Genomic DNA, 13635 nt, shown 5'->3' with positions numbered 1-13635 from the left:
ATTAAAAGAAACTTTGGAGAAAAACGAAGAAAAAGAATACAACAAACCAATTGAGGCATCATACTGTAATTTTATAAATACTCTCAAAACCGAAGCACGAAAAGTATCCATAAATAATAAAGCCACACTATCTACTGCAACAAATCAATTACTTCAACAAAGAAAATTGCTTCTAAAAGGCAAGAAAAACAAAGAAACACGAAAGGAGATCGCCGAAATAAGTAAAAACATCAACAAAAGTATAAGGAAGGACCGAAAGGAAAAAAGGGCAAACACTTTGCAATATCATATAAAGAAAACAGGAGGAGTAAAGAAAGCGTTCAAAGAACTAGAAACAACGAAGAACTGGATGCCAAATATGAAGGATAAACAAGGGAAGAGTAGTGCAAAAAGATTGGATATATTAAATATTGCTACGGTATATTATAAGGATCTATACAAAAGTAAAAATAATGAACCGGCTACGACTATGATAGACGATAGACAAGATACTGAATCTATACCACCTATTCTAAAAGAAGAAACAGAAAGAGCTATTAATACGCAAAAGTTAGGCAAAGCACCCGGCCCCGATCAGATCACCAATGAACTCCTTAGAATGTCTATGCCAGTGATTGTCCCTAAATTAACCGATTTGTTTAACAAAATAATATCAGAGGAAGTTATCCCAGATGATTGGACGAAATCAATGATAGTCTTGTTGCACAAAAAAGGAGATAAAGGAGATATTAACAATTACAGGCCAATAAGCTTAATGTCCAATATATACAAGGTTTTTTCTAAAATAATTCTGTTACGAATGACTAACACTCTTGACGAAAACCAGCCGAGGGAGCAAGCCGGATTTAGGAGCAACTTCTCAACCGTTGACCACATACACGTCCTACGCCAGATTCTCCAGAAATATAGAGATTATAACAAAATATATTTTTTGGGTTTCGTAGACTTCAACAAGGCGTTTGATTCACTGGAACACCATTACATATGGGAATCATTAGAACAACAAGGGGTCCATAAAAAGTACATCCGAATACTAAAAATCATTTATGGAAAAAGCACAGCTCAAATAAAACTGGAAAAGGCAGGGGAAGAGTTCCCTATAGAAAGAGGTGTGCGTCAGGGTGATCCTATTTCGCCCAAGATATTTTCAGCTGTGTTGGAGTTGATCTTCAGGAGACTGGGTTGGGATAGTTTCGGACTCAATGTAAACGGAGAGAAACTAAGACATCTGAGATTCGCTGATGATCTAATACTTTTCTCTGAATGCCCGATGACCTTAGTAAAAATGCTACAGCAATTATCAGACGAAAGTGCAAAGGCAGGACTTACAATGAATTTATCAAAAACGAAGGTAATGAGCAATTCTCCACAAAAAAATGCTATCACAGTCAATGATCATCAGTTAGAATACGTAAACGAGTACATTTATTTGGGGCAGTTGGTGTCACCGATACAGAGCATGCAGAAAGAAATAGAAAGGAGAATAGCAAACACTTGGAGAAGATTCTGGTCGTTGAGCGAAATAATGAAAAATAAAGAAATGCCTATGTCAGAGAAACGAAAGGTCTTCAATGCTTGCATACTGCCTTGCCTCACATATGGATGCCAAACTTGGGCCTTAACCGAACAACAACAAAATAAATTAAATATATGTCAGAATGGGATAGAGAGAAACGTATTGGGAGTAAGAAGAAGGGATAAAATACAATTAAAAAATATCAAAGGAAGGACTAAGTTCGGAAAAGTTCAAACAGTCTGCAGAAAATTAAAATGGCGCTGGGCAGGACATATGCTGAGAGAAAGGAGAGAGAAATGGACCAGATTAATAACGGAATGGTATCCTAGAGAAAGCAGTAGAAGTAGAGGAAGACAACCCAAGCGATGGGAAGACGATTTGAAGCAAGTGGCTGGACCAGAATGGTTACGTACAGCAAAGGATAGAAGCAAGTGGAAATCCTTAGAGGAGGCCTTTGTCGAAAGACAAGCTGTTAAGAGGAGAGACAAACCGAATGCCGAGAGTATATCTTAGTTAAAATGTTTTATTGTTAGGTACCTTTATCTTTTAATGCAATGTATAGTTATATAAGTTAGTAGTTGTTTAAGTTAAACTCTAGCAGCAATAAAGGCTTATTTTATTTTATTTTTATTTTTATTTTTTATCTACGTCACCATAGTCTATTAATTACGTAACTAAACAGATATTCAACATCATAATAAAACGCAAACCAGTACATTAATTTAATTTCCTTTTAATTAATTATATATGACGACAATTCGTTTACCTATATGTGTCTAATAGCTTCGGGGAACTACATACTTATGTCAATATTAATTTAATTTTGCACTAATTTTCCCTTAGCGCCAGAAACAATAAGTTCTGAAATTATTACAATTTTCGACTTTATGTCCAAAGTATTAGGGCTGAAGTTAGATGCTCATTTAACATATTGGCTATAATTTACCTTTAATTGTGCGTAATTTATTGATAGTAATTCTAGTTATTTTGCAAGTTTGCTCACTTATTAATTTCCCTGTGTATTTTTGGTAATAATACATGCTTATAATTCTATGAACACAATCAGGGTTAATTTTACACATTATTAATTGGACTTTGAAATGGGATTACCAACATATATATGGACTTTTATAAAAGGAGACTGAAATCCCGGGTCAATAAGCCATGGTTAAACCTGGATTTTAGTTACACAAATTTTTGTAATAAGATGTACAGTCTCAGTCAGATACCTGCCTATTAAATTGAAAGATTGTTTATTTTACCTATAACCGAGGCATTTGTAAAAAAAAATACCCTTCATCCCATCCGAAGTCATTTCTTTAATCTTTCTAAATTCTATGTCAAGTTTTCCACTAATTTTCCCTTACTCGAAAATGTGTCTTCTGCTGTCTAAAAGCGTCCATTGGCCGATTGAACTTGAAAACATTCATAGAAATAAACAAAGTTCTAAAAATAAAATTACTTCTCTCAAAAAATCTTCGACCTTTCTAATAATAATTTGTCATTGTACACATTCCCACGTGTTGTTTCGACCTCCAAAAAATTCAATGTCAGTTGTACCTACGTAATGTGGGCTGAACGAATCTTATCTACGTACTTACTATTTACTACTAGATAAAATAACTTTTTATCTTGACTTCATAAACCAATTTAGTTCCTCGTCACCAAGCCTTATGCAATTGGTAATAAATGCAGTTAATCTAATTACGTTTAGTCATCATTATTATTTTGTATTTTTAACTAACAGCGTCACGCAAAGGGTGATTAGTTGACTATTTAAATCAAATGCGTGGCCGATATTAATAAACAAATTTTAGAAAAAAGCCCCGACTGCGTCAAAAGAGAGAAAAGATAAGAGAGAGATTTTTTTAGAAACTATCTCTCTTTTTGCCACATTACATATGTCTTTAATTTTTAGTTGATGTGAAACCGGTTTATCAACATGTCTTTTGATTAGTAAAAAATATATGACCCGTCTAAAAACTAACCCTGGTAATCGAAACACGGGTCCCTCAAAAACTATCCTACAGAAAAAATAAAAACCTCTTTTTATATTCTAATGATTATAGTTTATTTACATTGCCGTCGTCAGTGTGCAAGAGAAAGATGGCGCGTGGGTCGCCAGTCCGAGTTCCGTGTCTCGAGGGTTGGTTAAATATGGTTTGAGGAAAATGCTTGAGTTTGAAAAGGATATATAAAAGTTTTTAAAATCACAACCCTATATAAAATAGGTTTACTGCAACATACAAGAATTCACTGATTTGAATGAGGCTGGAAACTGCACAGATTTTGACTGTACTCAATTAATAGAAAATAATTTATTTTGTACTTATTATGTCTTAATTTTTTTCTGGCAATTTTCTATAAGCTTTCTAACTGTTCGAAAATCCTGTTTGAATGATGTGTTTGAAAGTGAAAGTATCTTTTCAAAATTAATCTCCTAAAATGGCAACACTGACCACAAGTGTGACCAGACTAAAATTCTTATAATTTTCTTTTTCTCTTTACAGCCGAATCGTATACAATGATCTCAACTCTATAACTCCTGAGCAATATTTCAAGCAAGTGACCCGCCGAGTAGCCGAAATCAAAGCCGTCTCCGTAAGTATTGCCGTCGCTCTCACACTCGTACTAATGCCATAATGCTGTCTCGCTCCTACAGATGCAGCCCTCGTATTGAAATGTATGTTTAGTGTTATTTAGAGTTAATGTATATAGTGTGCAGACCTACCGAGATAACTGTGCAGATGGCCAAAATAGGAACATACCGTCTTACCACAAAAACTTTTTAACGTCAGTTTAAGCCTTGTCTAAAAAAATGTCAAATTATGACGTTGACATAAGGTTCATTTTGGAGCCACATTTTTTTTAGACAAGTGTAAAACAGTGGTTAAAGTTTTTGTAGTAAGGCCATAAATGTTTGAGAACCATTTAGGTCAATACTACTAGATTTGGGAAATTGCAATCACATACAAAAAAGGGTTTTATTAAATCTACGTTATTGTGTTGTTCAACACCGAAGGTGTGCCACAAAAAGTAACATCTCTGATGAAACATTATGTAGTTTGAGAGGTATATAATATCGATAGGAAAGTTGAAAGGCAGGCAGTTCCTTAGTAACTCCCGTTTTTCTTGGTAAATATTTAAAAATGTAATCATCAAATCAATGTTTCTAGAAGTTTGTTGAGCCACTTCTTCCTGCCAAAAACAGCGCACCAGTATCAAGTGGTCAACGTGATCGTTTGGTGGCTGTCTTTTGTAAATTTTGACGTTCAAAAGTGCGTTTAGAAACCAAGTTTGATTAAGAGTTTGAGTTCAAAATGCTGATCTGAACAGAACTCGGTGGGTCTATAAGAGTTGTGTTTTGGAAACATCACTAACTGACAGGTTTATTATTCTCTTTCTTTCAACGCTTAATAAGGAGGAGGTAACTATGTTAGAGCCTTGTCGATTTGTGTACTGTTTGGAACGCATTCTGGTAAGTAAGGTCGTTATGATGTTTCTGTCTTTTACTTCTTGGTGCAGTGGGTTTTTGGTAGTTGTGATGTCAGCTTGCGTTAATATTGCTGTCTATTAAAGTTACAGACACTAAAAAATATATTTACACTAGCTTCTGCCAGCGGTTTCACCCGCATCCCGTGGGAACTACTTCCCGTATCGGGATAAAAAGAAGCCTATAGCCTTCCTCGATAAATGGGCTATCTAACACTGAAATACATTTTCAAATCGGACCAGTAGTTCCTGAGAATAGCGCGTTCAAACAAACAAACAAACTCTTCAGCTTTATAATATTAGTATAGATAACAAAGTAAAGATTGTCATTCTGTCTGAATCAGGGACCTGTTAAAATATTTTTGAATAGGTATGCTATACAGTCAATGTATTGTGACATCATGCGCTAGATTGGCTCATATTTTCTAAAAAGGAATTGAAAGTCGATTGGCGCAGAAGCTACATTTTTTTAAGCCCGAGGTCACCGACAGCTTTCTTAAAACAACTTTACCTATCCACTATGAATTGTCAGGCTTAAGTTTCAACAGTTGTTTTAATGGAAACGGCCATTTAATATGCCGGTGAACTTGGGTCTAAATATATTTGTGTGCGCGCAAAACGTGTTTGTGGACGCACCAATTTCAAGCATTCTTGTCAAGTGTAAATACACTTAGCACATTGCTCACAATTTATGTATGCTAAATTATAGCTACCAAAAATTCACTGTCGCTTATCTAAACACTTAATTCTTTATAGTTTTAGTTCTTTATAAAACTCTTACCTCATAAAACTTAAGAACATAATTTACCAAAATAGGTATTGGAATGAAAATTGTAATATTCTGGGATCTAAAAAAAAACACAAAAATAAACATTTATTTTTTAATCTTTATTCATAAAACTTTTAAAACAGCATGTTCAATTTATTAACATTGTAAATATGAACATTGTCACCCCATTTTCATGTATAACTGCTACATACATTGCTAGGCCACTTTACAATAAATAAATACTTACCATTTATAATACTGAGCAAGGTTTGACATGGTATCAATATTAAAAAAAACAACAATCAATTTCCAACCTTATGAATGTTATTGGTATAAGGTCTAAAAGTGATAGCAAACAAAAAGAGTGTTAAGCCAAGTTAGTACTCAAGTCCTGGCTGGATTGCACACCGACCCACTAAATATGCTATTCCGCTAAATGGCTATTATCGGTATTTAGAACGTACTTACCGAGTTTCTGTGCGTATATCAATGTTTATAGGTTTTAAATATATTTTAGTCAAAGTAAAAATTCGCTCTACTAACCAAGGTCTCCAGAAAAAATCTTTATACTTTCTCAATTTCTCGAATCAGTATTGTAAAACATTACCATTAAACGACTCTTTTTCTTATAGCTGCTACTCGGCCACTAATGTTCTAGGGTATAGGTAAATACGAGTGTATGTTTGTTACAGAGTCCAGAGGAGCGAGGCGTTCTCATACAGATCCTGGAAAGCACTTACAGATTCACGCTAGGTTCCATTGCTGGTGGTAAGTAATCGTCACTTTTGCTTCTAGTGCTGTAAATTATGGGATATTAAGATCTATAACTACATATTTAAATCCGTACAGTGTCTTCTTAAGCGTATAAGAGCACATTAGGCCAGCCTTCATGTATAATGTAAAGTTTAATTTTTTATTCATTTTAAATTATTTTGACTTTCGATTAATTTCAAACATATTTATGTTACTATTTTTTTAATGATTAAGCAAAATTCCAACATTGATGATATTTTCCCTAATTACTCACTTAATACACGCTTTTTTTTCTTAGCCTTTATTGTCCCACTGTTGGGCAAAGGCCTCGGATCTCGTCTCCACACCTTTCGATCCTTAGAGTGCTCCCACTAGTCAGGGTTGTAGGCGTCCAGATCGTCACGCCACATTATATCAAAAACACTATCCTATTTAATCATTTGAAATTACTGCCAAAAAGTGATTGAAATTAATGGTTGTCCAATAGCCCTTACTATCCAAAAAATATCAACCAAAAACTTACCATTCCTTACTTCTTATTTTTTTCACAGCCGTGGGAGCATCAGCAGTATACCCCATAGATTTAGTAAAAACCCGCATGCAGAACCAACGCACCGGCTCCTTCATCGGCGAGGTGGCCTACAGGAACTCCTGGGATTGCTTCAAGAAGGTCATCCGCCATGAAGGAGTGTTCGGCCTGTATAGAGGACTGGTGCCGCAGCTCATTGGAGTGGCTCCGGAGAAGGCTATTAAATTGACTGTGAGTTTTATGACGTATTTTAGTTACTTAAGGAATAAATACTGTATTAAGCCCGAACATTCTTGATCAAATTTACATGATCAAACTAAAAATATCAATGTTTTAAAATATTATACAAAAAAAAAAATAAAATGATTTGCCTTTTTGTCCATTTTAAATGACTAAAATGAAAAAAATTAATTCTCTAAAACACCTAGGTCGAATTTTTACATGATTACAAATTAATTTATTTGTTTGTTGGCTCATGTTTTAGGTAAACGACTTCGTTCGTGACAAATTCACAGACAAAAAGGGCAATATATCGATGTATGCTGAAATTCTCGCTGGAGGTTGTGTAAGTATATATTTTGAAAGTTGGAACAACAAAAGATTTTTTTGATAGTTGAAAAATATTTCTTTTCAATTTTGTCTTAAAACCAATTTATGACAGATTAACTTCTACTCATTTAATTCATTATGTTTAATATCTAATCATTTAATTAAGATCTTAATAATAATTTACTACTAAGTTAGAATCTTAATCTTAAAAGTTGTTATTCCCTTGCAAACCACAATAGAGAAACATATACAATACCAATTTCCTTATTGCCAACTCTTTACCTCAAAAAAACCACAACTTTGCCAGCAGTGAAATATTTATTTACCATATTTTATTTTCTCCAGGCCGGTGGTTCTCAAGTAGTATTCACAAACCCATTAGAAATAGTGAAGATTCGCCTACAAGTAGCGGGCGAGATTGCGGGCGGGACTAAAGTCCGGGCCTGGTCCGTGGTGAAGGACCTAGGCCTGTTTGGCCTGTACAAGGGGGCGAAGGCCTGCCTGTTGAGAGATGTGCCTTTCAGCGCTATTTATTTCCCTGCTTATGCTCATGTTAAGGTAAGTACTTTTTATTTCCCGATTTGTTGTTGGTTAGTTTTTATTGAGACTAGCTTTCCGCGGTGCTTTACCCACGCACGTCCCAGATAAAAAGTAGTATATTATTGAATTTGAACTAGTAAACATGTACCTATTAGAGGAGCTTTTGGCTAAATAAAAGCCGCATGGATCAAATCGCTCCTTGGATATAAATATCATGACGAATTTCTCGGTGTTTCGGAAGGCACTTTAAATTGGAAGCCCCCGACTGTCTTTCAGCAGTCGCTAAAAGTTAGAAGCCAGAAAACCTTACAACCAGTCATATACTGGTTCTCAGCAGCATCCGTTTACACTGTAAGACGACCCCAACTCATTCGGGAAAAGGCGATGCAGATGAAATATATTTATTCAAAATACTAACCAAAACAACGTCTCCAGGCTAAGTTCGCGGACGAGAACGGCTACAACCATCCTCTAACGCTGCTAGCTGCGGGTGCTATAGCTGGTATCCCCGCCGCCTCGCTCGTCACACCCGCCGATGTTATTAAGACGCGGTTACAGGTAACATGTCATATCAGCTTTGATTTTTAAATATTAAGAAAATTATAGAATATATCAATTGACAAAAAAATATATAATAAAGAATTACTATTTTTGGGTTAATTATGAAAGGCATCATCATCAGGAGTCAACTAATCTAGGCGTCTCATTTCTAACCTCGTACATTTAGTTATTATTTTAGATACTGTTCTAAGTATATCAGGTGGCCGTGCAAGAAAATTAATAGTGCACAAGCATTTGCTCAGACCCAGGTGCACTCCCTATTATTATTTCTCTCTGCGCCCGATGGGACGGCAATCCGACATCACCGGAGAGAGATCGCAACATGCTTCTCGATGCACAATCACCAACTTCTAGACTTCAGACTGCTTTGTGAAAGTTTCTTGAAACCCATAAATCAAATGCGAGAATATAACCCAAGACCCCGTGAACAGTAGCGTCGTGTTCAGAGAAGTTGAATGTTAACAAACCATTATTCCTCCCAGGTGGTAGCCCGCTCAGGTCAGACCACCTACAACGGTGTACTAGACGCGGCTCGTAAGATCTACGCGGAGGAGGGCGCCCGCGCGTTCTGGAAGGGCGCCGTCGCGCGCGTGTTCCGCTCGTCGCCGCAGTTCGGCGTCACGCTCGTCACGTACGAGATACTGCAGAGACTGTTCTACGTCGACTTTGGAGGATCGTGAGTATTTATTTATTTAACAGTTTATGTACGCAATAAAACACAAACAAGAATATATAACAGAACAGAAGTATAACAGAATAGAAGTAGGTATAACAAAATATATAACAGAAGTATCATCATCATCATTATTTAACCAGTAACTTCTGCCAGCAGTTTTACCCGCTTCCGGCTGGAAGTTCTTCCTGCACCCCGATAAAAAGAAGACTATGTATATATTTTAATGATATACTTACCTAAATGTAAGCTACAGTACTGCCAAGTTTCATCACAATCCATCGAGCATCCTTTGCGTGAAAGAAAAACTAATTTCCATAGATCTGTCTATCCATACTTAAAAATAAACTTTGACGTTTGTAATATAAGTAAGACAGGTTATTCCACTGTATGTGTTTATTTATTTATTCTTAGGAATAAATGTTAGCGAACTGTGACAAACTTAGCAGGTAGACAAACTTGTTTTTGTCAATGAGGTAGCATATTTTATTTTAGACTCAAACACAAACAATATTTCAGTTATAAAACGATACATTTTCCACAATAATTAACTCCACCCATTTCTCCGCAGTCGACCATCCGGCTCAGAGCTCCACGTGGCCACTCCAATCGAAGAAACAGTGAAGAAGCCACAACACATCGGCGGCTACCAGGTGGCGCTGCCGGTGCTGACGGGGCTGGAGACCAAGTTCGGCATCTCCCTGCCGCGCTGGTCGGCCGCCAAGCCGCCGCCTGCACCCGCTCAGTAGGGAGATAGGAGCAAGTTAATAAAGGTGCCAGATTTTGTCAACTGTGGGAATTTCAGGGAGATGTGAGATTTTTTCGTAAAAATGTCGATTTCATTACGTAGTATAAAACAAAGTCCTTTAACATACAGTAAATAGTGGCGAAACACTGTTACCTAAATATGTGTGGCAGAAAAGCGGCGTGAAAATTGGTTATATTGGTAATAATTACAATTGGTTTGAACACTCATACGCAAATATACGTAATAATCATTGCATTTCGAATGTAATTTACTCATCCCCTTAAATCCCACAGTTGATTAAATCAGCATCCTGTAATGGCGAGTAAGATACATAATTTTGTATTTTGATGACAAAAAAATTCAGCAGTAAATATATTATACGAACAGTTTTGACTAAAAGCTGAAATACATAAGATATGATGAGATTACCATTAATCTTAGGCTGGAGAATTAGTTACTTAAAAAATATGTATATTTACTGCTGTTTTTCTGTCTACAGCACGGTGTCTACTAAGGGAAGTAAGCTTGTAACGATATTTGAAATTAAGACATTACAAGTGAGATTAAGGAATATTTAAATAAATAAATACACTAAATTTTATAACACACTAAAATGTATCAGTTTACTTTAGTGTCATTTTTTCTGAAACTATTGGGCCACTTTATTGTTATATTGAAGCGAACCCAGGAAGCGTGAGTTTTTACGCAATTGACAGTACATTTTTAAATAAAAATAATTTAATTTGTACTGCTAAATAACAACACAGTTGGTGCGCTGTATATCTTTCTAGGTGAAAATAAATAACCTTAATTAATGATAACCAAAGATATATTTTTTCAGAGCAAATGCTAAAAAAAATCAGGAGCAGGAGGTAAGCAAATGCAGATTCGTTCGAGATAGGGGTAAAAACTCATGTTTCCTGGTATTCCAATTCTCAACATTTAATAAAGGAAAAGTATTCTTTTAAAAAGAATGAGCTTACAATGGGTTGTGTTGGTGTGCTAAGGAGCCCTGATACACGTCACGATTTAGATAATTATGAAAATTGCTAATATTCTGCCTACTTTTCAATATCCAAGCAAGTTCCTTAATTAAACGGTTTGCTTGCTATTATAACTGCAGTACTTGCAAATTAACACTGTATGAAAAACCTTATTAACTGATAGTAATATTTTTTTAAGGGTACCCCCCAAAAGCTAGAGATTGTTGAAATAATTGAACTATTAAGTTTTTATAATTCATTTAAGAGATTATTTTGATTCAATTTTAGCCCCCCAAAGAGGGGTGCACACTGTTGCATTTTTTACCCTTAATATTTTATTGGGAAGAGACAACAAACAGTTACATTGTAAATAGTGAACACAGGCATTATAAACTAAAATAGATGTAACAATGCAACCCACAACGTTATCTAATAGGTAGAGCAATTGGTATAAGGCTTTTCATACAATGTTTTTGTAGTATATAATTTTGTAGGCCATTGATATACATAAAGACATTATGTCTTCTCGCACCTAATAGCATTTTAAATAAATAACGCCTCACAAAAACAGGCATTTTTTATATATTTGTTTTCTAGCATTCGATATGTTACAGATAGCAAATATTAGATTTATTCGTATTTAAGAATCAAGATTTCATATATTTTTTTTAGACTTTTGCTTTTAGTGACTAATGTCTAATTTATTTATTTTCCAAATACTTGTGCATTTTATTTTTTATTTTGTACACTGCCATGTTATAATGCTTCGTATTAAGCAGTAAGCACTATATTTTATGAATACCTATTCAATATTTGCATTTAGAATAAAAAATAAATATTTTTGAACAGATCTTGTAATATTTAGCATTTTTGTATTTATTTACATTTAACTACTAACATTTATAAACTTGATAATTGTAACATATCAGAATGCCATTAGTTTTAAGCGAAAATCGAAATCAAAGCGAAGTTTTTATTGTTATTTTATATTTGTTTTAAACAAATTGTCAATCAATTTCATTTGATTTATTGCTAAGATTGTGTTTTAGAGATTTTATGGCGTAACCCAACTTTATATTGTAAATCATTTTTAATTTTGAATCGGCTTAGACTTTACGAATTGTCCATATCTCATAGAGCTTTTAAATATGTAAACACATGCCTTTAAAATATATATTTTTTATAAATAAGTTATTTAGAAGCCTTCCTTACACTCGATTATTTTTACAGCTGTTTAAATATTTAAAAGCGTAACTACTTATAGGATAAAAAACTCTAGATAGGATGTCCCCAAGAGACGTGTTAACAGTTCAAATACATGATTAAAAGTAATATCAACGAGTAATTTAAAATGTACAGAGATGCATAAAGGACAAATCGTTAAAACTTATCAATTTTAATACTGAGATTATTTAGAATAGAAAACTGGCTTGTTCGGACAAAACTTGGAAAAATAAGTTTTGCATGAACAAGTCGAATAATTGAGATATTCTAAATTATATTCTCGATAGCTTGGGCACGTCTTCTCATGTCTTCACCTAGCAATAAAGCTGTGTATACGCTTAACATAAGTTAGTGATGCCGTTTGGTTCCTAAAACTATATCGAAATGTTTAATTTTAAGCAAGAAATACGAAGATCACAATTTTTTCAATAATATTGGGTGAAAATTGTCATTTTTGATTCGACTTTATGCCAAATGCAGGCTTGCACAACAAATGCAATTAGTTAAAACAAAATTGTATAATTCATATTAAAGGGCCCACCTCGACGATCAATTGAGTATATTGCTTCAATTTTGCGCAATTCTTAATACATTATAATATTGCGCAAGTTAATTGATCGACTTTGTGGTCCCTAAGACATGTTTCAGTCTCATTTGACATTTTAACGCTACTTGAGACAGAACTGCGTTTAGTAAAGAGCAGTCGATAAGTATTTCTTGCTTTAAAATTGAATAAAGTATCGGGCGGCCCAATTTCTGATGCACAATTTTGTTAATTTGAGCGTAACGTATCGATAAGTTAATGTTGTATGACAACATTGTATAAAGTGAATCATAGTGTAACGACAGGTGATAGAAAGCCGATGTGACTATATTTATTGATATTGTACATTTGTGTTAAAAATAAATCGAATAAAACCTGATTTGGTGTTTTGTTTTTAAACTACCTTATAAATACCTGTTAAGTAGGAATCGGGACTGGCTTTTTCAAAATATTAGGTCTTTACCTATGAAATTGCCGTTCTGCGGTAATGGCCATTTCAAATCATAATATTTTTTGTTTGGCTAAGAATTGTATTTCAAATTAATTTTATAAATAAAAAAACATGGAATTCATTTTCCAAAAGTAGTCATTAGTTTATTGATTAGTGCTACATTGTCATCGCATTTCAATCTTCTTTTCATCGTGGATACGTTAAAAAATCAAGTTATTATGGAATTACCGTGGTGCAGCAACGCGGCACAAGCGGCACGTAACATCAACGACGTTTACGGAGCTAACATTGCTAACTAACGCA

General features: G+C 34.6%; 1 protein-coding gene across 3 annotated transcripts in view; it reads left to right on the top strand.

The window, feature by feature from the left end:
* LOC124631773 (calcium-binding mitochondrial carrier protein Aralar1) overlaps nucleotides 1-13260 on the top strand; it is a 31744-nt gene extending 18484 nt beyond the window's left edge. For all 3 annotated transcript variants that reach the window (XM_047166370.1, XM_047166369.1, XM_047166371.1), the window contains 8 exons: nucleotides 4027-4117; nucleotides 6470-6545; nucleotides 7082-7290; nucleotides 7544-7624; nucleotides 7954-8166; nucleotides 8584-8706; nucleotides 9192-9385; nucleotides 9954-13260. In XM_047166370.1, coding sequence (XP_047022326.1) covers nucleotides 4027-4117; nucleotides 6470-6545; nucleotides 7082-7290; nucleotides 7544-7624; nucleotides 7954-8166; nucleotides 8584-8706; nucleotides 9192-9385; nucleotides 9954-10131 — 1165 coding nt within the window. In that variant the 3' untranslated portion in view covers nucleotides 10132-13260. The remainder of the gene's footprint in view (nucleotides 1-4026; nucleotides 4118-6469; nucleotides 6546-7081; nucleotides 7291-7543; nucleotides 7625-7953; nucleotides 8167-8583; nucleotides 8707-9191; nucleotides 9386-9953) is intronic.
* The last annotated feature ends 375 nt before the right edge of the window (nucleotides 13261-13635 follow it).

This window comes from Helicoverpa zea, chromosome 7 (assembly GCF_022581195.2).
Source record: "Helicoverpa zea isolate HzStark_Cry1AcR chromosome 7, ilHelZeax1.1, whole genome shotgun sequence".
NCBI lineage: Eukaryota > Metazoa > Arthropoda > Insecta > Lepidoptera > Noctuidae > Helicoverpa > Helicoverpa zea.
This window is presented reverse-complemented; position numbering and strand designations above follow the sequence as displayed.